The sequence below is a fragment of the Zychaea mexicana genome (genome assembly GCF_025766255.1).
Source record: "Zychaea mexicana strain RSA 1403 chromosome Unknown BDB00scaffold_12, whole genome shotgun sequence".
Taxonomy (NCBI): domain Eukaryota; kingdom Fungi; phylum Mucoromycota; class Mucoromycetes; order Mucorales; family Lichtheimiaceae; genus Zychaea; species Zychaea mexicana.
The window spans coordinates 120,296-145,113 of NW_026516675.1; the positions used below are offsets into that span (position 1 = coordinate 120,296).

The 24,818-nt window shown below is 43.2% G+C and overlaps 7 protein-coding genes across 7 annotated transcripts; 4 read left to right on the plus strand and 3 right to left on the minus strand.

The window, feature by feature from the left end:
• Positions 1-120: 120 nt before the first annotated feature.
• BDB00DRAFT_868995 (uncharacterized protein) lies at positions 121-732 on the plus strand (the record flags this gene model as incomplete). Its single annotated transcript, XM_053126537.1, has 3 exons — positions 121-298; positions 394-528; positions 686-732. 3 exons carry the CDS (start codon positions 121-123, stop codon positions 730-732), a joined length of 360 nt encoding a protein of 119 aa, XP_052983030.1.
• A 1,852-nt stretch (positions 733-2,584) lies between these two features.
• On the plus strand, positions 2,585-4,559 carry BDB00DRAFT_807055 (S-adenosyl-L-methionine-dependent methyltransferase). The gene is made up of 6 exons (XM_053122307.1): positions 2,585-2,620; positions 2,909-3,123; positions 3,234-3,350; positions 3,454-3,786; positions 3,887-4,034; positions 4,177-4,559. Exons 1-6 carry the CDS (start codon positions 2,598-2,600, stop codon positions 4,358-4,360), a joined length of 1,020 nt encoding a protein of 339 aa, XP_052983031.1. The 5' UTR covers positions 2,585-2,597; the 3' UTR covers positions 4,361-4,559.
• Positions 4,560-9,676: 5,117 nt separating this feature from the next.
• BDB00DRAFT_807064 (C2 domain-containing protein) lies at positions 9,677-10,842 on the plus strand. The gene has a single exon (XM_053122308.1). It carries the CDS (start codon positions 9,738-9,740, stop codon positions 10,704-10,706), a length of 969 nt encoding a protein of 322 aa, XP_052983032.1. The 5' UTR covers positions 9,677-9,737; the 3' UTR covers positions 10,707-10,842.
• A 149-nt stretch (positions 10,843-10,991) lies between these two features.
• On the minus strand, positions 10,992-13,846 carry BDB00DRAFT_807065 (3-isopropylmalate dehydratase). The gene has a single exon (XM_053122309.1). It carries the CDS (start codon positions 13,440-13,442, stop codon positions 11,178-11,180), a length of 2,265 nt encoding a protein of 754 aa, XP_052983033.1. The 5' UTR covers positions 13,443-13,846; the 3' UTR covers positions 10,992-11,177.
• Positions 13,847-14,914: 1,068 nt separating this feature from the next.
• Positions 14,915-15,671, minus strand: BDB00DRAFT_72322 (uncharacterized protein). Its single transcript, XM_053118209.1, has one exon. It carries the CDS (start codon positions 15,358-15,360, stop codon positions 15,112-15,114), a length of 249 nt encoding a protein of 82 aa, XP_052983034.1. The 5' UTR covers positions 15,361-15,671; the 3' UTR covers positions 14,915-15,111.
• Positions 15,672-15,888: 217 nt separating this feature from the next.
• BDB00DRAFT_72356 (uncharacterized protein) lies at positions 15,889-16,985 on the plus strand. The gene is made up of 3 exons (XM_053118214.1): positions 15,889-16,124; positions 16,210-16,307; positions 16,566-16,985. Exons 1-3 carry the CDS (start codon positions 15,935-15,937, stop codon positions 16,725-16,727), a joined length of 450 nt encoding a protein of 149 aa, XP_052983035.1. The 5' UTR covers positions 15,889-15,934; the 3' UTR covers positions 16,728-16,985.
• Positions 16,986-20,900: 3,915 nt separating this feature from the next.
• BDB00DRAFT_807098 (uncharacterized protein) lies at positions 20,901-23,719 on the minus strand. Its single transcript, XM_053122310.1, has 5 exons — positions 23,303-23,719; positions 22,453-23,093; positions 22,230-22,372; positions 21,453-22,130; positions 20,901-21,389 (listed from the first exon to the last, which is right to left on the minus strand). Exons 1-5 carry the CDS (start codon positions 23,413-23,415, stop codon positions 21,270-21,272), a joined length of 1,695 nt encoding a protein of 564 aa, XP_052983036.1. The 5' UTR covers positions 23,416-23,719; the 3' UTR covers positions 20,901-21,269.
• Positions 23,720-24,818: the final 1,099 nt, after the last annotated feature.

The window sequence follows — 24,818 nt, forward strand, 5'->3', positions numbered from 1 at the left end:
AAGATGAGGTGGTTGTTCAACTTATAGCGCTTTTAAACAAAATTGATCGATTGAAGGCCTTTCATCTGATTGACACGCCTTGCCCCATTGTTTCTTCTGCGGCCGCTGCTTCTACTTCTGATGTCACCGACGGTGGTAGAGAAGCCGGCGATTATGGGTGAAGTTCGCGCTTTGCACAAGGCTATGCAGAAGGAGTACCAGGAACGCCTTGCTCGTATTACCGAGAGCTACAACACACCCAATGACGCTTTGAAGCATTTCAAACTACCATTCATGCTTATCTACAACGCACGCGATTGTTGCTACTTTGAAAGATGGTAAGTTTATAAAAAGCAGTCAGTAACCTCGCAACAACAAGGAAAACAGTACAATGGCTCACCCGCTTTTTTCTAGGCACCGAACTTTGCTTACAAGATGGATATTTCCGTTGTATCTGTAAAGAAAACAAAGTTGTCAAGTCGATTCCTGGATTCAAAAAACATGTTGAACACAGCAAAGCCTGTTCACCGTTGGAAACAATTGATTCTTGTATGCCTAGTCATGTCCAAAATCTTATGTTCAATGCATGGTTACTAAATGTCTGATTTTTCTTACACAGAGATAATGATATCCCGGAGCCAAATGATATTGGTAATTTCTGTCTGCTGCTACTCTGATGTAAACTGATCCTTTTTTTTATATCTAGATCGGCGATCTGATGACGAGATCAGTGATGAGGAACTCGAATTTTAGCAGAAACCTATGACGAAGCCCAATTATGATCGTGAAAAAAATACCAATACCGATTGATCTGCGATACAAGAAACAAAACGAGATTACGATCAGGCCGTGCTGCATGCCTGTTTTGCGACCTGGAGAGCAACGGCGATTTTTGACAATCATCGAATCTTTTTATCTTCGTCCAATATCGTTGATCAGCTCAAATGAAAGCAGTGAACGAAATGCATTGATACATCAAGATAATTTGCACTCGTTGCATGATTCATACAACATGGTGCCGGCCACACAGCCAGCGAAAAGAAAAATCACGCGTCCGACTTAACCACAACAGTCATGGAACCATCTTTATACAGCGCTCTCATCTCTGGTCCTTACGTCGTGCCTGTTCAGAGACCACTGTAAATACCCGCGTGCAAAGGTGCTTATAAGGCTCAGCATGTAGCAAACATGATTATACGGTGCATTACTAACTCGATACAGAACTCTGTCCTAACACATCAGCAACATAGCAAAGTAGTAATATTAGTAGAAGTGTCATACTGTTCGCATATACGATTATCAAGTGAGCAATTTATAAGCTGTTCATATTTGTATTATCCACATGCAAGCTTTGTAACATATAGCTCGTTCATCATCACCTACTACGTAAACACTAATAATGATGATGTCGATCTTTACTGCTTTCAATTCTCTAGCGGGTAGCGGGTATTGGTTTTTAAATCTTGTGTATGTGTTTCATGATATACATTTTTATATGCACCTATTATAAAAAAATATATCCAATTGATGTCGATATATGGGTCTCGCTTTGTACGTACAATCAGAATAATATGCTGACTGAAAATCTGATTAATATCTTTCTTCAAGCTTAGCCACACAATAAACAATGATTAATCGCAAAAATTACAAGAGAGTGAGAGAGAGAGACAAAGGCATCGGAGTGACGGCGTAAAGGAGTTGCTGGCGCAAGTCTATGTTGGTTGGACTCAAAAATGTCATACGATTATATCTGCTATGTGTCTGTGCACAGAAAAAAGCGAAAACCTAAAATAACCTATGGAATAGCTTATTGAACTACCAATAGAAATATACAATAACCAAATCACACGCAGAGGAGAACATACGAAGCTGTTGTTAAACATTTCTATAAGTCATGAGCAATTATGTATGGTCATTAATTCCAGCAGTACGGTGTATGCTATTCTCTAATTCGTTGTTGCGTATTGAGGTGCCACTCAATTCAACATATCATGTAGCAGCAGCAGCAGCAATAGTAGTACATGCCTTCTTGTCCTTTAACCATCATAAAAATGGTTAAACCCTTGATGTTCTTCCTTTGTAGCACCGTCGTGGGTAACTAAAACAGAAAACGTTCTAGTGTGAGACCGCGAATGAAGAACTTAAAGTTGGACCAATATGAAGTCCAGTATGGGAGTAGATAGAAAGGAAGTTACTGGGTATGAGCTCCCACCCTCCCCCGGCTCTTTGACCCACTTGAACCAATACACGAGTCGCATATAGTTATTTTTGCGGGCCCGCTAGGAGCGGAGGCCGACAAAAAAAAAATACAGTTCATGTGTCACCTCATATCTGCTTACGGCATGAAGCCATATGTTCTGCGCAGAAGCCCAGTTCCTTGGAACCTGTTGTACGATCAGCAATTAGAAGATGGTTGTGCAGTGATTTAGAAGATGGATGGGGTTATTCTTAATAACCACCACGCACAGGTTGTTGTAACCATCATCACCTTATATGTTTGGTCTACTTGATGGCTTTTGCTACTCAGTTCATTTCTTCTGGAATGTGTATTTAAACAATGCTAAAACCGAGAAAGTACGGTTTTTTTTCGTTTATCAAGTTTCGGGGCAAATGTCATCATGAAAATGCATGGATTTCTGTGGTACTGTAGTTTAAATTGTATATATGCTGCTTTTCCAGTGTTTCTTTACTCGTCTCCTTTACCTCCTCCACCCTCCGCCTGGTCCATTTTTTTCAACCTTGCTTTCTTTCTCCCTTCTTTAACTCTTTTGACCGCCAATTTTTTAAATTTCTTGTGATTGCTGAACGCGATACACAATCTCCTCGGCCCTATTTATTAACCTTACTTTGACAAACACCTCGTCATAAAAAAACACTCCTTTCTTACATATAATATCTGTCCACTTTTATTGTCGCGGGATATGCCTAGCTTCTCTTTCTCCCGTATCTTCTCCAGAAAAGGTTCCCGGAGCAGCAGCAGCAATAATAGCAGCGACGCTAAAAGTAGAATGAGCAACTCGGACCAAGACAGCCAGGTGAAAAGTGGGGGTACAGACGCTTCCGCACGACACCGTTTTGACGAACAAGGACGACGATATCATAATCGTCCTGACGCCGCTTACATGCTCCCTAACGACGACGAAGGTACATCATCATAATCGACATCACCACCATCACCATCACTACGACTACGGCAATCATATCTTTCTTGCTTTGACAGACCGATCGGCCATTGCTAAACGTATTATTTGTAGAAATCGATCGCGTCCATATGCAACACTGGGTCATCAAAATCGCCTTCCAAGGCAACTTCCACGCGCCCGTTGAACAACAACTCGAAGACGGTATCGTTGTCCTTGACGGTGGCTGCGGTAAATATTGTATTTGCATAATATTTATATGTGCTCTCTCCATAAATCTTCGCTGCCCAATATAAAGCGACTCCATTTATAAACTAAACTATTGCTGTTCTAGGTCCCGGAACGTGGTCATTGGAAATGGCTGAGAACTTCCCCAGATCCAAATTCTATGGCGTTGACATTTCTGGAGTGTTTCCTTCCGAGATCAAACCCGCCAACTGTGATTTCCAAGTACACAATGTCAGTCAACCTCTACCATTTGCTCCCAGTTATTTCGACTATGTCTTCCAACGCATGTTGGTCCTTGGCATCATGCGTGAAGAATGGGATACAGTCTTGAGCAACTATATGGAGGTATTGAAACCAGGAGGTTGGTTAGAATTGACAGAGGTCAATATCCCTGATAGCGTCAATGCAGGTCCCAAATTGACCATTTTGATGGAGACCCGTAAGTGTCGTTATCTTATCCCTTTTATTTTGAATTTATCTCAGAATCATGGGCTTTTCTATATTTATCTTTGTAAATTTGTTAATGGTGGATATTTTAGTGGGTGAAGTCGCTGCTCAAAAGGGCCTCCAGCCGGGCGTCTCCTCTGAACTCGGGAAAAAATTGAAAAAAGCCGGCGCTATCAACATCCACTGCAGGAGAATCGAGGTGCCCATGCATCACGATGGTAAACTCGGCTCACTGTTATGGTACGTCTATCTCTCCCTCTGCTGTTGTACTTATTGACAAGGGTCCTTTCTCGAGACGATGTGCCGGTGACGATAATGTGTGAGAAAAAAAATAACCAATTTTCCTTTTTTTTTTTTTGTGTTCACATCAATGTCTGTACAGGGAGGACTTTGTGACAGCTTTCCGTGGCTTGATCAAGCCTTTTGTGACCAAAAAGCATCCCGAGCTCGAAGACGACGCCGTTTATTTAAAGTTTGTTGAAGATGCCGGAAAAGAATGCGAAGAATACCAAAACTATATCATATTTTATCGTGCCTTCGGTCAAAAGCCTACTACAAGCACTTAAAGAAAGGGAATGTTTTGACCCACCTGGTAGTGACGCACCCTTTCCGCTACTATATGTATATGATGTTGACGACGACGACGATACCTAAATTATACTATCCACTATATGTAAAACCACCTCTCTGCTGTGTATAATATTGCTCACAACTGTAGATAGCTGATACTGATAATTACACTATAAACAAAACCATAGTTCGCTATCATGCACTTGTTGTTTTGTTGTCGGAAAAACTACAGTCCATTGCCTTGGGAACGGCCCATCAATCTAGACTGTGTACACCGCAGAACTTTTGTTGTACACAATGAGAAAGACCTTTAGACATCGATTGTAATACAACGCCCAAGTCAACGACAGCCGTTACGACAAGGGTAAACTTGGCTATCAGTAACGTGCCAGGCTCGTTCCCCGTCGTTACCGTTGTTGTTGTCTCAAGAGCGGCATTTAGTCAAACCCTTTTGATACTTTGTCGCCTTATTCGAAGTGTACTTACCAACGATTACTTGGCCGCCATGGTGCGATGTGTTATATCTTTATCCGGCAGTTGAGAGAGGCATTATAAAATCTCAGAAGTTCGCTTACTGATAAAACTCAGTTACACTATGTGTCATCTTTAGTGTCACTTACTACGATTCCCTCGTAATATACGAAGCTGCGACATGAAGGAAAATCGGCACTTTCCATAGCACAACCTATATTTAAAGTCATCTTCCCTCTATTCCCATTTCCTTCTTTCCCTCTTCCCTTCTATTGTTCGGCGGCTGCAGAATACTAGTATTTGTAATGAATGTGCAGTACAGCGTAGATCATACAAATATGAGTATCAACCAGTATATGAAATTGGGCTACACCAGTGAAACTGGATTAATATTATATATCTACCTTCTTGATATTTCGGATCAGCAAGAGCAATTCAAGGGCAACTACATTGTTATGGATAATGCTCCTATCATATTCGCAAGAATACTTATATCAGAAGTTACGTTGAACAGCGCAGCTACGGTTGTGTTTATCTTCCAGCTTACTCTCCTGAACTCAACCCAATTGAACAAATCTGGTCAGTATGTCATAGCAAGCTTAAAAGGGAAGAGCTTTTGCAGGAAGAACCACTGTCGTCAGTGATTCTGTAAAAACTCAGCTGTAAAGATTCGAAGATTGTTTGAACCGTGAACCAATGTTATTTTGTTTTCATGCATATTAAATCTACCATTTGCTTTCTTCGTCAGCCTGACTTCTCCTGCTTGAGCAAATCAGTGGTCAAAGTGAAGTTCTCAAGAAATGATTTTACATTTCATCTCAACATGAGCACATTTTTATGTGAAGAAGGGCCTGTTTGCTGACGAATGAAGCCCTTTCTGTTACTATCTCCACATAGTATTTTTCTCTTTTTTATTTCTTATACTGTACTATTGCTTTCGATCGATCTGTACCTACCGTCAGATAGTAGCCTCGGTATGATTATTTTTGTTACTTGCCATCATGTCGTATCATTGTCTTACATGTCCATAAAGACGGTTATTGTTGGCAATAAAATTCTGTGCGTATCGTCTACTCTGAAAGAGAGAGAGGTCGTTACGATTCATTCCCAGCGTAAGTCCATAGTTGGAAATTAGCATCCTGTTGCCCTTCCAGTATATTATTTATGCCCGCACACGCGTGTTTCTCAGGAACGTTTACACTTCTACTACTATTGTAATTTTACTATGAGTTCGCAAGAGATATGTTACTGCTTCAATCTTTCTTAAACGACAATTGAAAGGTCTATTCATGAAAATCGTTGAGCATCTTCGAGCCTTGCCCGAGATTCGTGCCTGAGATTCTGACAGACTGCTCTAAAAGACTTAATTGTACTAATTAACTTTTCTTCCTTGTATTGAAGCAATCTGATATTAACCAAGACTGTCACTGTGGTTCGAATGACAATGATGGGTTATGCCCACTTCATTCTCGCAACGTTCGCCGTAAAATAGGCAATGTATGTTTAAGGCCACTTTTGAAGTTTATTGTTACAGTTTGTTTAATTGAAAAAAAAATATGGAATGGCGGGTAGAATGTCGTTGAGAATCCTACTGCTCCTACTCCTGCTACTACACCTAGATCCACTCACACAACCACAGTGTGTCGCACGGTGACAGCGTGCATGATACACGGCCCATGTAGTCCAGGCATCAATGCTGTGTGCATGAAGGATAACCGGTGCTCACAAGGCTATCCAAAGCCATTCAACAACGAGACACGCGTCAACCGAGATGGATATCCCATCTGCCGACGCCGTGAAAATCACCAAAACCGCCACCTCTTCCCTACTTCCGACTTTCTCGCCGACAACCGACATGTTGTGCCGTACAACCCCTACCTTAGCCACAAGTACGATGCACACATTAACGTTGAAATCTGCACATCCAACCGCGCCATCAAGTATTTGTGCAAATACATCACCAAGGGCAACGACCGAGCACAAATCCAAACCACCGCAACCGCTACCACCAATTCCGATAATGCCGCTGCCGAGCCGGTCAATGAAGTAGAGCAGTTTCAAAACGCTCGATACATTGGTCCGTGCGAAGCTATCCATCGTACGTTCGAGTTTGATGTGCATATGCACTATCCAACCGTCGTGCGTCTGGACCTTCATCTGCCAGGCGAACAGATCGTCAATCTCCGTGATGATATGACTCCAGAAGAGGTTCGAGCAGCCCGTGACCCAGATATAGTTATATTCCAGAAAATCAATCAAAGTATTCTATATACACAGCAGATCAATTTATAAATTTTTTGAAGAATCCGGCACCAAGCTTCTTGCCTTTTTCCGCCTTTACAGCGAAGATCGTGCAATAGAAGAGTATCTTTACTCGGAATCCCTCGCCACTACACCTGGAGCAACAAAAAACGCTGTTGGAACCCTCGCACCAACCCTCCTGTCCAAAATGTTGTCACACGTATATTGCCTTCGTCTTCTTCTCCTCCCTGTCTGCGCTCCCACTGGTTTTCTTTCCCTGCGTCAATATGAGAGCACAACATATGCGACGTTCCAGGAAGCTGCTGCCACATCCTTTTTACGAAATAAAAAAATAAGAATATGAGAAGAACTGTTCACACAGCACTTTCGAAAGGTCTTATTTTTTGAAGCATTGTTTCAGGAACACTGGGTAGAGCCCCAGTAAACTCGCTCCTGAAGGACAGATGTGACACGCAGCGAAGCGGAGGGAAGAGTTTATTGAACTGAAAGAAAAGTTGGATAATTATGCAGAGCATAAAAGCTCATTGGTAACATCAGTAAATGGATGACGGTCGACCGTTTCCTGAGTATAAATATTGTATTACAGATGTTCCACTTTGCCCAACCAAATACATCAGCATCATAATTGCGGGATGGGAAGGGGGATCGTGAGAGGATGGAGTCAGATTGACCTTCGGGACCGAAAAGATCAGGAGGAAGCCTTGCCATACAAAGAGCGCCTTTGGGTGTATCGTAAAATGTAGGTCGAGATCTTGTGGCTTCTTGATTGTAAAAGTGTGTACGTATTGTGCGCTCAGAAAAATGATTTTATTTGAAAACGTTCCTTTTTTTACCTAAAACGCTGCTATCATACCGATCTTGATGATCACAGCAAGGCAATGATGTTATCTTTGAAAACCAAAATTAAAAGGTACACTGTTTATCAAGCAGTTTGGTTATTATGACCTGTCAAGACTCGTAAAGTGCTATGCTATGCTTCCTAATATCATTGCTTACATCCTAAGTCGGAAATTTTGCTACCAAGTATATAGCCTTTTGTAAATAACTGGAATATCTTCGTGTGTGTCTGAATGATGGAACAAAGTAGCGATACTGTACTCAAATTGCTTATATTGGTCAAATACTACAGTAGTTAAGTCATTTTCAACGCCAGCTGCTTAACCAAAATAGTATAGATTTATTTAAACAAATGAACGAAGAAAATGGTGATCCGCGTTGTCAGAAAGCACATCGCCAACTATTACAGTATGTGTACGTAATGTCTGATGTAGGATGGTGTTAATATGTACAAATTAACAGGAACTAAAAAATTCGTTGAAACACGTTTATAATACGTGAAAATGATTGTATAGAGACATCTGTTATTGATATAATCAGAAACCGCCTTTGTCCGTTTCAAACTGTTTGATGATCGTGATCCGTTGTCGCATACAGCAAAATTGTCACTTTACACGTCAACAAAAACGTGATTATTAACACTACATTAATCGTAAAACGTTATTAGCTAGAGTTGGTTTCGGATTTTTCTTTGTAGTTCTTTTTGCTGCGGTACGTTCGCTAAAGATGATGGTTGTCACAAAAACGTTGTCGTGCTGTTGTCATAACCAAAGAAAAAGAAGATACATGCAGTAGTGCATAACACACGACTGCATACGGATGGCTTTTATAAGTTAAAGAAAACAGGGATCGTTTTTGAGTGTGATGCTGTTTTGCTAAATCCCCATTATTTCTTCTATATTCTCTCTTTGCGCATTAGCAAGTGACCGTTTAATTCATACATATTCGTATTCTTTTGAACAAGAAAACAATGTAAAAAGTTACGTGTTATTATGGTATAACACAATATAAAAAAAACGTATCACTTATCGGCTCACCTATACCAAAAATACAATGTGCGTGATCCAGGTGTTCATGTAAGAGTTGTAATTTGGACCGATCTGGCATACAATGTGTATTGTCTGTTTACCTGCATAATACTACATAAAACAATGTAACGCAGGCTTTGCTTTTTGCAATGCATGGGTATAACATAAAGCGTGCTTGTCAAAAAGCAATGTCCTGTAACGCTATGTCATTAATCATGCATTCTCTGTTACACATAGGCCATGCTAATAGTGCTGCGTTTGAGCAGATGCCAACCGATCGATCGGTTAGAAGTATGCTGATTCAATTATATAAGTTATAGCGTAAATTCGGAGCTGCTCCGCCTCGCCCATGCACTCACTGCTCGATGTCGATTATATATGTACAAACAACAAATAAGCCGTGGCGCATCCATCCATCGAACAAAAGAAAGAAATAAAACAGAAGCTACAGGTTACACGAGCAGAATTCTAACTGCTAATAGCGCATGATTGATTGTTTTGCCAAGTTCTTCTCGGCTTCCCTTCCTTCCTGCCCTCCCCCAAAACCATCGACAATCATGATGTCACTGTATATACAGTTCATAATAAACGCGTTTTCTCTCTCACTAGATTCATCAAATACCATCGACCCAAATCGGTCATTTAATCCGAAAGAGAGAGACTCAATATAAAAAGCACCAAACTTTTTTCCTGTCTTGTTCCAAAGCTTCTTTCACCGAGTCTATCTGTCTTTTTTTCTTACTTGAATAGCAACTTTCAAATCACGCAAACTACAATGCTCCACAACGAAGGAAGTCTAGCACTGACTGTGGTCTCGGCGAACGACATGCCGGATGTCGAAAGAATGGGCAAACAAGATCCTTATACCCAGCTCACATTACATCTGGATAACAAGGAGTCGTGGCAAAAGACAGGAGTCCAAAAGGATGCGGGCAAGAACGCTTACTGGAACCAAAACTTTGAGTTCGCCTTGACGGGCGAGCCCGAACTTTATGTCGAAGTCATGGATGAGGAAAAAGGAGTCGATGAAGTCATTGGCTTTTGCGCGATCCCCATCAACCAGGTTGTCCAAGCTCCTGGTGGCTATTTCAATGGCCTGTTTGGTCTTTTTCTTGTCAATGGCAAGAGTGCTGGTAGTATCCACATGATCTTGACAGCCCGTGGATTCAACAGTCCACCTGGCGGCAACCAACAACAACAGCAGCCGGTTCAAGGTCGCTCACATATCAGTGAGGAACATCTCAAACGCGTCAAGACCATGCGTCACAAGGCATTTGCGGGTGACATTGGTACTGCTGTACTAGGCGGCGCACTAGCTGTGGGAGCAGGATTCCTTGGTAACAAGTTCTACAAGGATCATGAAAAGAAAGAACAAGAAGAACAAGAACAAAAGGAACAAGAACAGGAAAAACTCGAACGCGAACAGGCAGAGGCTGAAGCACAGCGACGTCGTCAAGAAGAAGAAGCAAAGCAGCGGGCCGAGTTCGAGCGTCGTCACCAACAGGAGCAACATGAGGATGAAGGAGAAGGTGAGCATCATGATCATAGTTGCAGTGGCCATCACCACCACCACGAACATCATCATTCGTCTGGGGGTGGTGCCGGTGATTGGGATCCTGTTGGCACTTACGCCGCTGGTGACCGTGTCCAGTACCATGGTCGCGATTATATCTGTCTCCAGGGCCATACCTCAAATCCTACTTGGCAGCCAGGCGCTGCTGTTTCCCTCTGGCAACCCGCTTAAATACATAATCCCTTCTTTTTTCCTTCTTCCCAAAAAAAACCCCCAAGTTGTTTTATGCCTTTTTGTGAATAAATTGGTTTTGTCTACGCAAAAGTAAGATTATTCTCTCACGCATCTGTTTTGACGGAGGAGACAGTTATATATAAACAGACATCTATTTCGGGAAAGATAGGTTATGACGTCTTTACCTCGTCTGCTTGTTTAACACTTTGAGAACAACAGATGGGCCACTCAGTAAGTCTCTTTAATGTGACACAAACTGTCTATATTTGATGAAATGCGGATCGTCAAACCATCAAAAATACCTCCTCACCAATCATCAGTTTAATAAGTCAATGGCAATGATAGTGGAATCAATGGAATATGGAATCATTCTTCTTTAGTGAATAGTGTGAACAAAGAAACATTTTGCGCTTAGAACGAATAAAAAAATATACAAAAAAATAAGAAAACAATAACCCTCCAACAAATCTACCAATCCAGCTTTTGCTTCTTGTTTCCTACTGGTACAGCCGTAATCTTTGTAGCCTTGCCAGAATACTCCTTGCCATCCAACCAAGGCCAGCTGCTCGTTCGCTTAGCCTCGAACGTTTCGATGAGCTGATCCTTTTGCATGGTCAGACCAATGTCATCCAAACCATTGACCAAGCAGTGCTTGCGGAACTCTTCCACTTCAAACGGCACCTCACCACCAGGGTAACGAATGACCTGGTTGACCAAATCCACCTCCAACTTTTCACTCTTCTTTGCATGTCCGGCCAGCAGGTCGACTTGTTCCTGGGGCAGAGCGATCGGCAACATGCCGTTCTTGAAACAGTTGTTGTAAAAGATATCGGCAAAACTGGTAGCAATGATGGAGCGGATGCCAAAGTCATTGAAAGCCCAGGGAGCGTGTTCACGCGAACTGCCACAGCCAAAGTTAGGGCCAGTGCACACCAAGATCTTGGCGTCGCGGTAAGGTGCTTGATTCAGCACGAATTCGGGCCTTTCCTTGTCGGTCGCGGAGTCGTAACGCAAGTTGTAGAACAGCGCAACGCCCAGTCCGGTACGCTTGATGGTCTTTAGGAATTGCTTGGGAATAATCATGTCCGTGTCGACATTGGCAATGTCCATCGGTGCAGCATAGCCTTCCAATGTCGTGAACTTGGGCATGCCCGAGGCTTCAGAGGGAGCAGGGCTGGGTGGCTGCGGAGGTGCATCGGTCACAATGTCAGCCTGGTCGGCAGCCTTGGCATGGTCTTCGACCGGAGGTTCCAATTCCACAGTGTGTTGTTGTTGTTGCTCAAGCGTAGGAGCATCCTTGGTTTTTTCCTCGGCGGGCAAGAGCTTGCGGACATCGGTGAAATAACCATTGACGGCAGCGGCAGCAGCCATGGCAGGGCTGACCAAATGAGTACGACCGCCTGCGCCTTGACGGCCTTCAAAGTTACGGTTCGAAGTACTTGCACATCGCTCACCAGGGCTCAACTGATCAGGGTTCATGCCCAGACACATGGAACAGCCAGCCTCACGCCAGTCGAATCCAGCTTCCTTGAGAATCTTGTCCAATCCTTCCCGCTCAGCCTGCTTCTTGACCAATCCCGATCCAGGCACGACCATGGCATAGACCCATTCGGCAACGTGACGGCCCTTTGCGATCTTTGCTGCATTGCGGAGATCCTCGATACGCGAGTTGGTGCAGCTGCCGATAAACACCTTGTCGATCTTGACCTCCTCCATTGGCGTGTTGGGCTTGAGGCCAATGTATTCCAAAGCACGTTCAGTGGCAAGACGGCGTGCTGGGTCCTCGATTTTGGCGGGATCAGGCGTGGCGCCGGTGATGGCAACGACGTCTTGAGGACTGGTGCCCCACGTCAGCGTAGGCGCAATATCGGCGGCATCAATGAATACGTCAACGTCGTATTTGGCGTCGGGATCGGGGCAAAGCGACTTCCAGTACTTGACCGCACGGTCCCACTCGGCTTCGCTGGGAGCCAAGGGACGGTTGCGAATGTATTCAAAAGTGGTCTCGTCGGGCGCAATCATACCGGAACGTGCACCGGCCTCAATGGACATGTTGCAGACGGACATGCGAGCCTCCATGGACATTTCCTCAAAAGCCGATCCAGCGAATTCAATAACACATCCTGTACCTCCAGCGGTGCCAATAACGCCAATGATATGCAACACAATATCCTTGCTGGTCACACCGGGCGCGACCTTACCGTCGACCTTGACACGCATGTTCTTGCTCTTCTTTTGCAGCAGGGTCTGGGTAGCCAAGACGTGCTCGACTTCGGAGGTACCGATACCAAAGGCCAAGGCACCAAAGGCACCATGTGTGGAAGTGTGGGAATCACCGCAGTTGACAGTGCAGCCGGGCAGAGTGAAGCCTTGCTCGGGGCCAATGACATGCACAATACCTTGACGGTCGTCTTCCATGCCGAAATAGGTCAGGTCAAACTCTTTAACATTTTGTTCGAGCGTCTCACACTGTGTACGCGAATCGGCTTCGTCGATGAAGGAAGAAACGTTCTTGAACGTTTTACGCGAGGTCGTGGGAATGTTGTGGTCGACCGTGACCAAGGTGCAGTCAGGACGGCGCACCTTACGGCCTGCGTTACGCAGACCTTCAAATGCCTGAGGACTGGTGACTTCGTGGACCAGGTGGCGATCAATATAAATCAGACAGGTGCCGTCTTCTTGCTTGTCAACGACGTGGTCGTCCCATACTTTGTCATAGAGTGTGCGGCCCATATTGTATTTGATGATAGAGAAGAGTGGGGGGGGTGGGTAGTAGTAGTGTTTTTTCTTTCAAACAAAGGAAGAAAGAAGGAAAAGGGAAAAGGGGGCAGGTTGTCGGATCGGTTAAAGCTGGCTTGAACGAATGAAGTTGTATGCCGTGACTCAAACTGAGTTTTCGAATCTTATTGGTTGAGGTTTGATCTTATTCACTATTTTACAAGGAGACTCATAGCCAGTAGCAAATCAGGCAACATTGGCTGAATTTTCTACCGTCATTCAAACACATACACACACACACAGAGTTCAAAGCAGTAGTATTAGTAGTATAGTAGGTCTGTGGGGTCGAAGCTTTTTTGTTGGAGGGAGGGAAAAATGTTTTTCCTTTGCTCACCCCCCCCACCCACCTTTAATTGGCCAGTGCGTGACGATATGACGATAACCTCTTTGGCCCATGATCTTCTCTCCAACAAAGACAAGAGGGGGATCATTCCTGATTTTCCCTTAAAGACCGCGTGTTCTTGCAGCAGCAGCAGCAGCACAGGGTATCGTGTCTACAACAGTGGAAGAAACGGACGCCATCAGTTATCTTTTGTGCATGGTACCGTGATGATTTTCTGTTGTGGAATGGAAGTGAGTGAACGTGCCGAAAAGAGTGAAAGTCGATAAGCTTTTTTTTGCACACACACACTGTATACTTGCACAGCCGGAATGCAATGCCGTCGTCGTATGTGGTATTGTATATAATATCATGAGATCACAGGGTCAAGTACCCGTCGCTCAGTTTCACACAACATACATACATACATACTGATGGAGCGATGAGAACAGAACGTGGCCAGATCGCCAGTGGTTTTCTCATCTTCAGTCTCCTCCATGGTATGACAAAAGACTTGCAAAAAACGTGTTTATTTTGAGAGCAAGGAGGGTTTTGCGTGAAGTGGGTTTATTATTACTGTTGTTGCTGTTATTAAAATGAAGATGGCTTTGAGGATACCTTTCGATCTAGTAATATATCGTAGGAAAAATAGAAATAGATGGCAAATTTTTGGTTTGTTTGTTTGTTTTTGTTTTTGTGTGTGTGTGTGTGAAGAAGTGGGGGATATTTTTGTTTTTTTTTGAAATTGAACATACAAATAATAGACGTTGATAGTTAAGTTGGTGGCTGGCCAACCCTGTTAAATTACGATAATGATGGATGATGGTGATGCGGTGGATGTAGATATGATGAGAGAGGTCTGTAGTAAATAGTAGTGGTTGATATAAAGAAGGAGGAGTTAGATAATACATCTTTTTGTGTGTGTTGAAAAAGGGGGGGGGGAGAATAATTTTGTAGCTAGCATGGTGGTAGTAGTAGTAATAGTAGTTGTGTGCATGAATTTTTTTTTTGCTTCTGTTTCTTGAGTTCGGTCTCTTTGAGTGTGTGTGTGTGTTTTTTTTACATAACAAATGAGGGAAGAAGGAGGGGGTAAATAATACGGGTTGTGTCGTTGTCGATAAAGAAGATACAGGACGAGTCGACACGATAAGAAGAAGAAGTGTTGTTTTTGGCTATGTGTGAACGTGAAGGTTTTGGATGAACAGAAGAAGTAGAAGAAGAGGAGATATTATAAAGAAGAATGATGCTTTTTCTTTTTGTTGTTGTTGTTGTTGTGGGTAATTTTGCTGTTTTGTTGGATGCTGATTAGAAACGATGACCTATTGCAAAATGTGATAGGTGTGAGACGACATTAGGGTATGTGTATACTAGGTGAAGATGGAAGACAGAGGGACATTTACTTGAGCGACTACAGTCAGGACACCAGCTTGTTTCAAAGTAGCGTCGATGGATCAAGCAGTAGCTCCTGCCACGACCACTGCACACTTTGGATATATCGATCACATTGGCGGCAGTGGCATTACGCAGCGGGAGGCACTTGAATGTTGATTGCATTGTTTGTTGTTGTTGTTGTTGATGTTGTTGTTAATGTGTATGCTCTGTGTGTGTGTGTGTGTGTGTAGGCACCCGTACGAGTAGTAGTAGACAGTAATAAGCTGGAGTAGAAATAAGAGAGAGAGAGAGAGAGAAAAGAGGAAGAAGTTGATCTTGACCTTGGCTTTTTTCCTTAGAATAAAAAGGGGGCCCTTTTTATATAATCTAAGAAAGAGAGACAAAAAAGTGGAAAAAGAGAAAGACAGAATAACAAGGGGGGGTGAACAGACTATACCCAGGTTAGTGGCTTAAAAGATGGGGTGCCACTACCCACTACCACCACCACCACCAGCCGCTGCTACCTACCTTTCACAAGTACACATTTCTTTTTTTTTTTCATGAGAACGGATCCACAGACTGTGCTTCATCACCTGCAAGAGAAAAAAGAACGCGAACGGGGAGTTTTTTTTTCTTTGCGGGCAGCGTACCCGCGCTGTTACTCTCTCTATCTCTCAAGTATCACCCTCTGGAGATATCACGAGTCGTCAACCCCCGTTGGAACCCAAAAAAAAAAAACAAAGTTTTCGTTCTAGTCATGGGAGCTTTCCTTTTGCTTTTTTTTTCCCTTGCTCTCTTTTGTATAAAACTTATTTTTTACCCCCAAAGAAACTCATCAGAACAAAGAGACTGGTCATCCAAAAAAAAAAAAAAAAGGATGAAAGGAGAGGGGGGTGTGATAACGAGCAGTAATAGCAGTAGCAGCAACAGCAACAGCAGCAACAACAGTTAGGGAACAGCAGAATGAACCAGGAACTCGGGTTATTGCAACGTCTGGGCCTAACGATTTTATTTACAGGGTCGATCGATCAGCTACCAATGTCAACATCTTTTTATTACTGCAAGGTTCGGACTACCATCCTTTGTCGACGTTCTTCTGTATCGTTCTATCAATCCCTTTTTTTCTCCGGGTAAGGACGGGAGAGACTTTTTTTTTCTTTGCGTGCGGATGCTGAAAAAACGCAACGCTATGATCGAAAGAGCATCGTTTGATTGTGGTACGTCTACCAAGGCCCCCGTGACCTGATGTTACATCGGGGGCTATGTTGCTTATTTTAAGTTGGTGTGTGTAGCTCTCTTTTAGAAATAAGAAAAAGCTTCAAAAAGAGGTTGTTCGAATAATATGAAACCCCGCAGTGTGCTGCGTACTAAGTCAAGGCAAAACATAGGGAAGAAGTGAGTATGTAGAAAGGGCGATTGCGTATAATAGACACATCGTTTTTTTCATGCTGTCGTACCAGCAATGCAACAACAATAAATACAATATTTATGCCTGGTCCGAGCGTCTTTTGTTTACGCTCAGTTTCTTGTATAATTGCGTCAAAAGTTAGAATTGGGAAGATCCACTAAAGAAACGAAAAAAAAAAAAAAGATAAAGTATACAGGCGCGTCTTTCTTATACTTACTTAAAGTGGCAATCACTCCTATAAGCTACTACATACATACACTTAGAGAGTCATTCCCATCATCTACTAAGCGTAATATGTATCCTAGATACTCATGTTGTCATGCTGTCTCTATAACCATGACAACACCCATGCCTGCCAACCTATTCCCCCTCCCTCCCCCCCCAAAATAAAGCATTCTCGGCCAACGTTCCGTAAAGCGATAGTTACACACCTCTGATTATTCTTGAACAATGCATTGTAACCGGGTTACACATACATCTTCTTTATACCCGCACATCCAAACCCCAAGACATACACACACACACACACACACTTTTCTCGTGTCTCCCATGACCGTGCACCCCGACCAAACTTTCAATGACGATTACCCGTCATTTTGGTAATAAGCTGGTGTGGGGGGAGGGGGTGGGGAAAGTATATACGTAATAGTGGATAGTACTCTGGATTGATTGATTGATTGATAGATTACAAAGAAAAGGCGATCTTGTTCTCCTCTCTCCCCCATATCTAACTAGCACATCCTTTCCTCTTTTTGCTCACCGCGTCCTCCTATCGCTAAATGATGTTTGTCATTACGTCCTTCTGTTCCCATGACAACCCATAATGTTTTTTTCACGTAGTATTATGTAGAACCACGACATGTTCTTACTTGTATTCCCGAGAAATCATAAGGATAATTGCGAGCCCCGCGGCGGCGGTAGAATACTTTCTTTTTTGCATGTATCACCTGCTTGCTATCATAATAGCTCTATGATGCTATATGTACCTGTCTTGCTCGTTACCACCAACGAACGACGATAGGCTTACATCCAAACCCCTGCTTACTATGCTATGTATTACACTACCGTTTTTATTCTTGATCCCCATGATCAAACCAGTTGTTATTGTCCCACCCCAACGTCTTTTTCTTCTTACTGACTTGTTCTTTATTGTTGCATTACATGCATTTCATCCATCATTATCAGCGCCAACAACAACAACAACAAGATCACGCTCTCTTCCTAGGAGCGTGCGTGTGTTTTTCTGTTTACTGATATCCCACAAGCGTTTCTTACTCTCACATGCTTTTCAACGTTTTCATATCTCAATAGAAATTACTATGTATGTGCCACCTTCGATGTTTAGGAAAGAGGGGTTTAATGCTGGAGTCACTGGTCGCCGTCTCTGTTCCGTTGTTGCTTACATGTACTACTACTACTACTAACCTACGTTCTAGCAGCGGTAGTACATTCACACACAGACAGTGTTGTGTTCATGAGGAAAAAAAAATCCATCATTGGGGGCCGCCCCGTGACAATTGAGACGCGTACAACATCAAAAATTTTGGCGGTTTTTTCCGAAATAACTTTCATTATGCAATGGGAAAGATAGAAAGCATGATGTTCTCTTTCTCTTTACCTCCGTCACTCAACGCAAAAAAAAAAGAGATAGAATCATCGGTTGTTAGTTGGCGCGATCACCAGGATCGGCAATCATTGTCAATGAGTCTCTTTCTCTCCTTTTTTTTAAGGGCTCATCTCGTGATGAGAAAAGGCGGCACGACCTCAAAACAAAAAAAAAGACGACCATGACCATGAATGACGTTTATCTTTTAACTTTCTATATGCTTCTCACTCTTTATTCTTTTTCATTCTTTCCTTCTTCTTCTTCTACTCTCCACGTATAGCTACTTGGATGACACAAATTCTTCTTCTAGTAGATGTAATAATATGGCAGCCATAGTGAGCTCTTCTTTCCTTTTGTTGCCAAACACGAAAGAAATCCCAACCAACACTCTGTAATTATACGCTGTTCGTGTGTTGCATGGTCTTTTTGGGGTAGTGGCACAAAGGGAAAAAAAATTACAGTAGGGCTCCCAAAGTACTAGTGCGTTTCGCGGTTGTGTTTTGTTGCAAGTATACGCATGAACTAACCTAATCCGCCCTAAATAAGAAGTTAATCTTTGACTTATCATGGCCTCTCTTCGTGTCGTCGCCGATGGGTGATCACCGAACACGTGCTGTTTCCCATTCTTCACACCTAATACATTACATACATGGCAATTAGTTCGGGTGGGTCCCGTTAAGGTCTGGTTTGGAAGAGCTTCTTTCGCGGGTACGACAGTGAAGAAAGGGAAACCACAGAGGCAACAGCAGCAGCTGGAGCATGACGCTATGACAGTGTGATAACTACTAGAATGACAATGCTGGTGTTCCCCCTTGTAGTGTTGACCATTCCTCCGTCAGTTTTTTTTTCATTCGCTATAAGCTTGGATCCCCCATGATAACTCTTCTTCATGATTATCAAATGTGTGTGGAACAACATAAAGTATGCGCAATCAAAACAGTCCATCCAACTCGCCTCCACAATCTGTTGTACATATCCACATGTTGGACACACGATGTCTGTACTACACGCGTTGCTCACACGACGCGTTTGAAAAAAGAGTCCCTGAGCTTTTCCAAGGTGTGTCCAGCATTGAACCCTGGACAATTCTCCCTTCACCTCTTCTCTCAGACACATATAAGTTGCTAAATCGGACCCCGCATTCCATCATTTCCTTTGACTGCACTTTGAGATGTATATGTATGTTTGGGAAAATTAGACACATGTGCCCAACATCTCGGGCATATAAGTCGAGTCGTTGCTTGCTCATTCAGTATGTCTGCTCTTATTTCGTCACGAGCTAATGCTCATCATGCGGCAGCCTTTTCATTAGATGATGTATTGTATGCAAGCATACAGCGGTGTGAAAAACTTCGTTATCGATGTTGCAACAGCATGACAGAAATACAGTACACTACGTAGTATATGCTAGCACGGGTAACATTAATTTTTCGCTACGCGGATTTCTATGCATCATGCATCAAAGTATCGACATAGGGTTATGCATACTACTACAGGCTTACAAAGTATCTGTAAAAAGAGGAAATTCACATTTTTCAGCGATTAGAAAAGCATACTCCCTTTACAATGTTAACGCACGCGCCTATTCACTTTTATAAAGTTTCAACAGCGCTATTACGGGCATGAACAAGCGGGAGTCACCTTTTGTGAAACTACACGTTTTTTTTGTCTCTCTTATCTCATTTTCACCAAAAGAATAATATATGTATATGGATAGCGGTCTATGCACAAGCATTGATGTAAAACGACCAGTAGCTACGTGTGTGCGGTTAGCATACTCGGCATAACGAGTATCAGATGCCTTGAAAAAACCAAAAGTCCAACACATTGTCTTGTTTAGCACAGTGTACACCTCGCCAACACGTGACGATCGGATTCAACACGTTGTATTTCATATGTATAACACTTTAACTCTTTGTTCCGTCATCGATGATTACTCATTACCTTGTATGTGTGGACATTTTACCCCACCCAGACACGTCTCGGTGTTATGATACACGGATTACCTATGCTTAAAAAGAAGTTGTCACTGATGGATAATCATCGACTCATCCGAGGCACTTGTCCGGATGGACCTTTTACTTACATATTCTATATTGCTCAATACTCGTGGACAATCATTTTATATCCACACCCCGCTCAATGCACACACTGTGGCAGTTACCTAGGATAAGCCATCTCTTATGAATAGTGAGAACTTGTGTTATTATAACAACCAGGAGCTTTCTTATATGATCGGCCACAGCAACCGTTGCTTTCGGAAAGCAGCGTGTAAAATGGGCGACACTCATCATCGTCTACACAAGGCTACATTTACAAAGCTAACACGACCTGTTCATTTGCTATTGCTGAAGCCAGGCCATTTAGCAAAAGGGCCGGGCCACCATAATACATTGCTATAAACTACGGTCTTGAACCAAAACGCCATGCTATATTCACAGCAGGATAGCTAATGTCACGCACAAAGAAGAGATTGTACATTTGTATGGTCTTTTTTAGAACTTTGTAGTTTCTGATCGCCTTCTGAAGGTGTATAGCTGTTTTTTTTTGTAAAGTAGATGTTGCATCACTTCTCCTCGGAAATTGTAGATTACTTAATCGATATTTCATAGGCTGCTTTGAGAACTATCTTTGATGCTGATTGTTGGCAGACCTTCTTATTAGATCCAGCCACTTAAACCACCCTCCCTCAAGGTGTACGTGAGGGTTGTCAATACAAAGGAAGCCACTTATCACATCGCGTAACACATAATGAACTGGACGCTGTACAATTTGAGGATATTATCTATTTTATCATCATGCAATGAATGGAGAGATTCCAAAAGAAAAGTGTGCTGTCAAGTATGGAATAAATAGATGATGACAGCTTAGAAGGGTGGGGTTTATACAAAAGTAGTATAGAAATTTACATATTCGTGCATTCATAAGTAGAGGAAGAGGGTATATCGGTAAATTAGAGGATATGCGAGACATTACCAAAGGGAACACAGAAGAACGACTATATACAAGATGATGTTAGAAGGTATTTATAACGGCTTGGGTGGCGTGAGAAGGGAGAAGTGTTTTGATATGGAGCAATTATAAAAATAAAGGCTTTGTAGATGGCGTGAATTGGAATGGTGCGCCGTCACGACCAATGATACGGTCGCACACGGGATTGAAAGTAAGTTTTCCAGCAAACGCCATGGCAATGACAATCTAATAAAGCAACGAAACGTTTAGAAAGACAGGTTGCTATTAACTAGTTCTTTCCCTTTTTACCTCTGGAGATGCTACAAAGGCATGCGTGTTCGGGTTACCAATGAACCGCAGTTCCTCATCCAAAGCACTCGTACAAGTCGACAATACCGAGTTCCATTCGGCGTCGCCCGCGATGCTACTTTTATGTTGTAAAGCGGCAATGCCACCCACCCAAGATCGATGCTGCGAAACCACGGTTGCGCCAATACTTTCGAAAAGAGGAACAAGCAACTCGTTCTCAGTTTTCTGACCATCATCGTCATCACGTAACAACACAACCCGCAATGGAAGCTTCACGCGAAGGCCTTTGCGTCGGGCTTGGTTGACAACACGGGCGACACGCGAAAGCGTATGACCATCCTTCTTCTTGCAAGTGCTGGCGATAATAGTCACGCCACTCACTTGTTCAGGCCATTCCTCTTCAATGACAGTATGCTTGAACTCAGACAATGGGGTCACTCGATCCAGAGTGAACGGACCGTGCACATGGGGTTGCAGACGATCGAGTTGTAGCTCAATGAGATCATCGTACACGGCGTCTTGATCCGGTTGGAGGTAGACATCGGCAATGGCGCTTGCTGCATAGGCCAACGAGCGTTGACCGGTCGTACATAGGTAATCGAATGTTTTGTTCGTGAATGGAAATAATGCTGTTGCTGCATTGCTGTTGGTGCCACCACCACCACCACCACCGAGAAGCTATACCACATGTGATAAGCATCCTTAGCAAGTCTGTTTCCATAAACCACTCTATCGCATTTCAAAGGCTAGTATAGCCCCCCCCGGTTAAAGTATTACCTCGGATGTCATTGTGCATATTTCTGTCCTGTCGTTATAGGAGACGCTGTCTGTGCCTGGTCCATGGTACTCCAGAATAATAGGATGGCCTTTGTTATCTTGATTTCTCTTTTTAAGTTCTTGAGAGATATGCAAACAAATATCTAATGGACAAGAAGAAACTGGGTTAGTCTTTTGTCTATATGTACCTATTGCAAAATTCTTGATCCTCCCTCGAATTTACCTTTGGGTGTAGCCCATCCAGACAAAGTTCCTTGTAATCGCACACCAATGATTCGGGGGGGCAAATAAGAAGTTTCTTGGTTTAGTTCTGTGAATGCTACCTGCTGTTGTTGTTGACGATGGGTCGTTGCTGCTGAGATGGGATCTCGATGGTTGACACAAAGTGTGCTCAAGACACCGGCGTTACGAGACGTCGTCGTATGGGTGCTACCACTAGCCGGTAACAACGCGTCCATCGATCTTTGGCTCGTGTTGTTTGTGATCAAGAGTCCTCCTGGAAAGGCATAGGTTTCCATCATGGTTGGCGATGGTGGTGGTGTTGCTGTAGCAGCAGCAGCGGCAGCAGTGGTTGGGAAAAACTCTAAACCACTCCTTTTGTCATGTGATGATACAAGACCAGCTAAATCATGCACGGAATTATCTTTTTTGCTTCTTGTGTCACCACAACTCCCGCTGCCGTTATCAGCAAATGACGCACCACTCGACACAGGCCACGACGACAGGTTGACAGCAGGAGCAGAGGAGAAAGAAGAGGAGGAGTAGTGGTCGTTGCTGCTTATGAAACATGTGTCCTTATCCAATCCATGTCCATACAGAATCTTTTCCGTCAACGATAAGTTTCTTCGCTCATTGTTGTTTGACCTGGCGGGAGGGGGGATGACAAAACAAAACGTGCAAAATGCATGGTGGGAAAATTAGAAAAGCTTATGTTATCTCTCATTTTCTCTTTTTGTCTGCAGTGTCACTATCTCTCTTTTTTTTTTCTCTCGATCGTCCGCTTGTCTTGCTGCCACTGTTATCTGTATTATATAATCTCTCAATAACAATGAAAAAAAAAACGCGTGTCATACCGCCTTTTTTGCACGTTGTAGATGAGTTTGTCATAATGTGCTAGAAAACGACTACTTTGTTGTCCAGCCGAAATGGGTGGGTCTGACGTTGCTGATGCGGTCGCCATGGGCATCCGCGTTGCCGCCAAAGAACTGAACGGACGACTTGTTTGATAGATCGTAGAGTGCTTTTCATCATCCAACAAGTAAAGGTGACCTTTTTTTTTAGCTCAGCCATTTCAAAAAATGCTTAAGAATTTCCTCTCCGCTCGACAGCCGGCCCCGCCGTGTTCCAAACTTATACCTGAATGATTTGACGTCGTGTGTTTATGGCAGCAGTTGTTGTCATATTCAATGAGAGATGATAGCGAGAGGAGGAGGGGGGGGGAAGAATAAGGAAGATGGGAGAGAGGGAAGAGAGAGAGAAGAAAGAGAGGAGCTGGGATGGGATGTTTTTCCACTAGCCAAGTCGGATAAATACGGAGAGAATCAAGTGATTGACATGTTGTTTTCTTGTCATGGCCCAACTTTGCTCGGGCTTTTTACGGCCTGGTTCGGTGAAAATATTAGGAAGAGGTCAGGTTCGGCAGTAAATTAAGAGATGGTTTTTTCTTTTGTAAAGTGTAGTACTTTTATCTTTTGACTTGCTAACAGTTACTTTTGCTACTGCTACCACGTACTGCTACGACGACCATGACTGCACTCCAGAAGAGCCATTCTTTCTAAACAGTTACGGTTTTGGAGTGAGCCGGCATAATGTTTGTGCCCGATCCCCGCTACCAGCCAGTCAGGCACACATCATAATAAACACGCGTTCATTGTTTCACAATCAGAGCTTCTTTTTCCAATGCCCCACACAATTTAGTATGTCTCCTTTTCACTGCAACTTGGAGAAATCGGGTCTGTCCCCCGTCCATTACCGGACCGCCGACCACAGCACATGAAACACACGCCGACAGCGGTCATCAATTATCAATTATTAAAGTTTTGCAGGATCTACAAGTGCTAATAACGATAAAACGCCCTTCTCTAAGCCCATCTTATGTTACTACTACATACCTAGAAACTGGGAACTTTCTGTGCAATCAAAGATAATATATAAAATGGCTATATTCTACCACGCGTGAGTTTTATGAGATGCTGTCCCTTCCCCTGCCCCTTCCCCTGCCCCTGATTTAGCGAGTACCTATACAAGCCAAACAAAGTGTTTGCTTTGTCGAAAGACATTGGAATTACATATCCGCAAGATAACAAGCACTGAATACGGTACTAGCAAGATGTTTTGTCAGAGCACTGCTGCGTTCCTCTCAAGAATGGGGCACACGAGCAGGTGGGGATTGTATATCAGCTCCATAGTGATGATTCGGTCCATCTAGAAATTACATAAAGAAACGGGCTGCGCAGAGTGGAGTCTGTAGAATCAGCTGAACTAGCTGGTACTTATTACTGCCAAACACGGGAATTTTTCTTTTGTTGTTGTTTGGTTCCCCCCTTTGCTGCTGCACATAGAATTATTTTTAGTCAAATTCCGCATGGC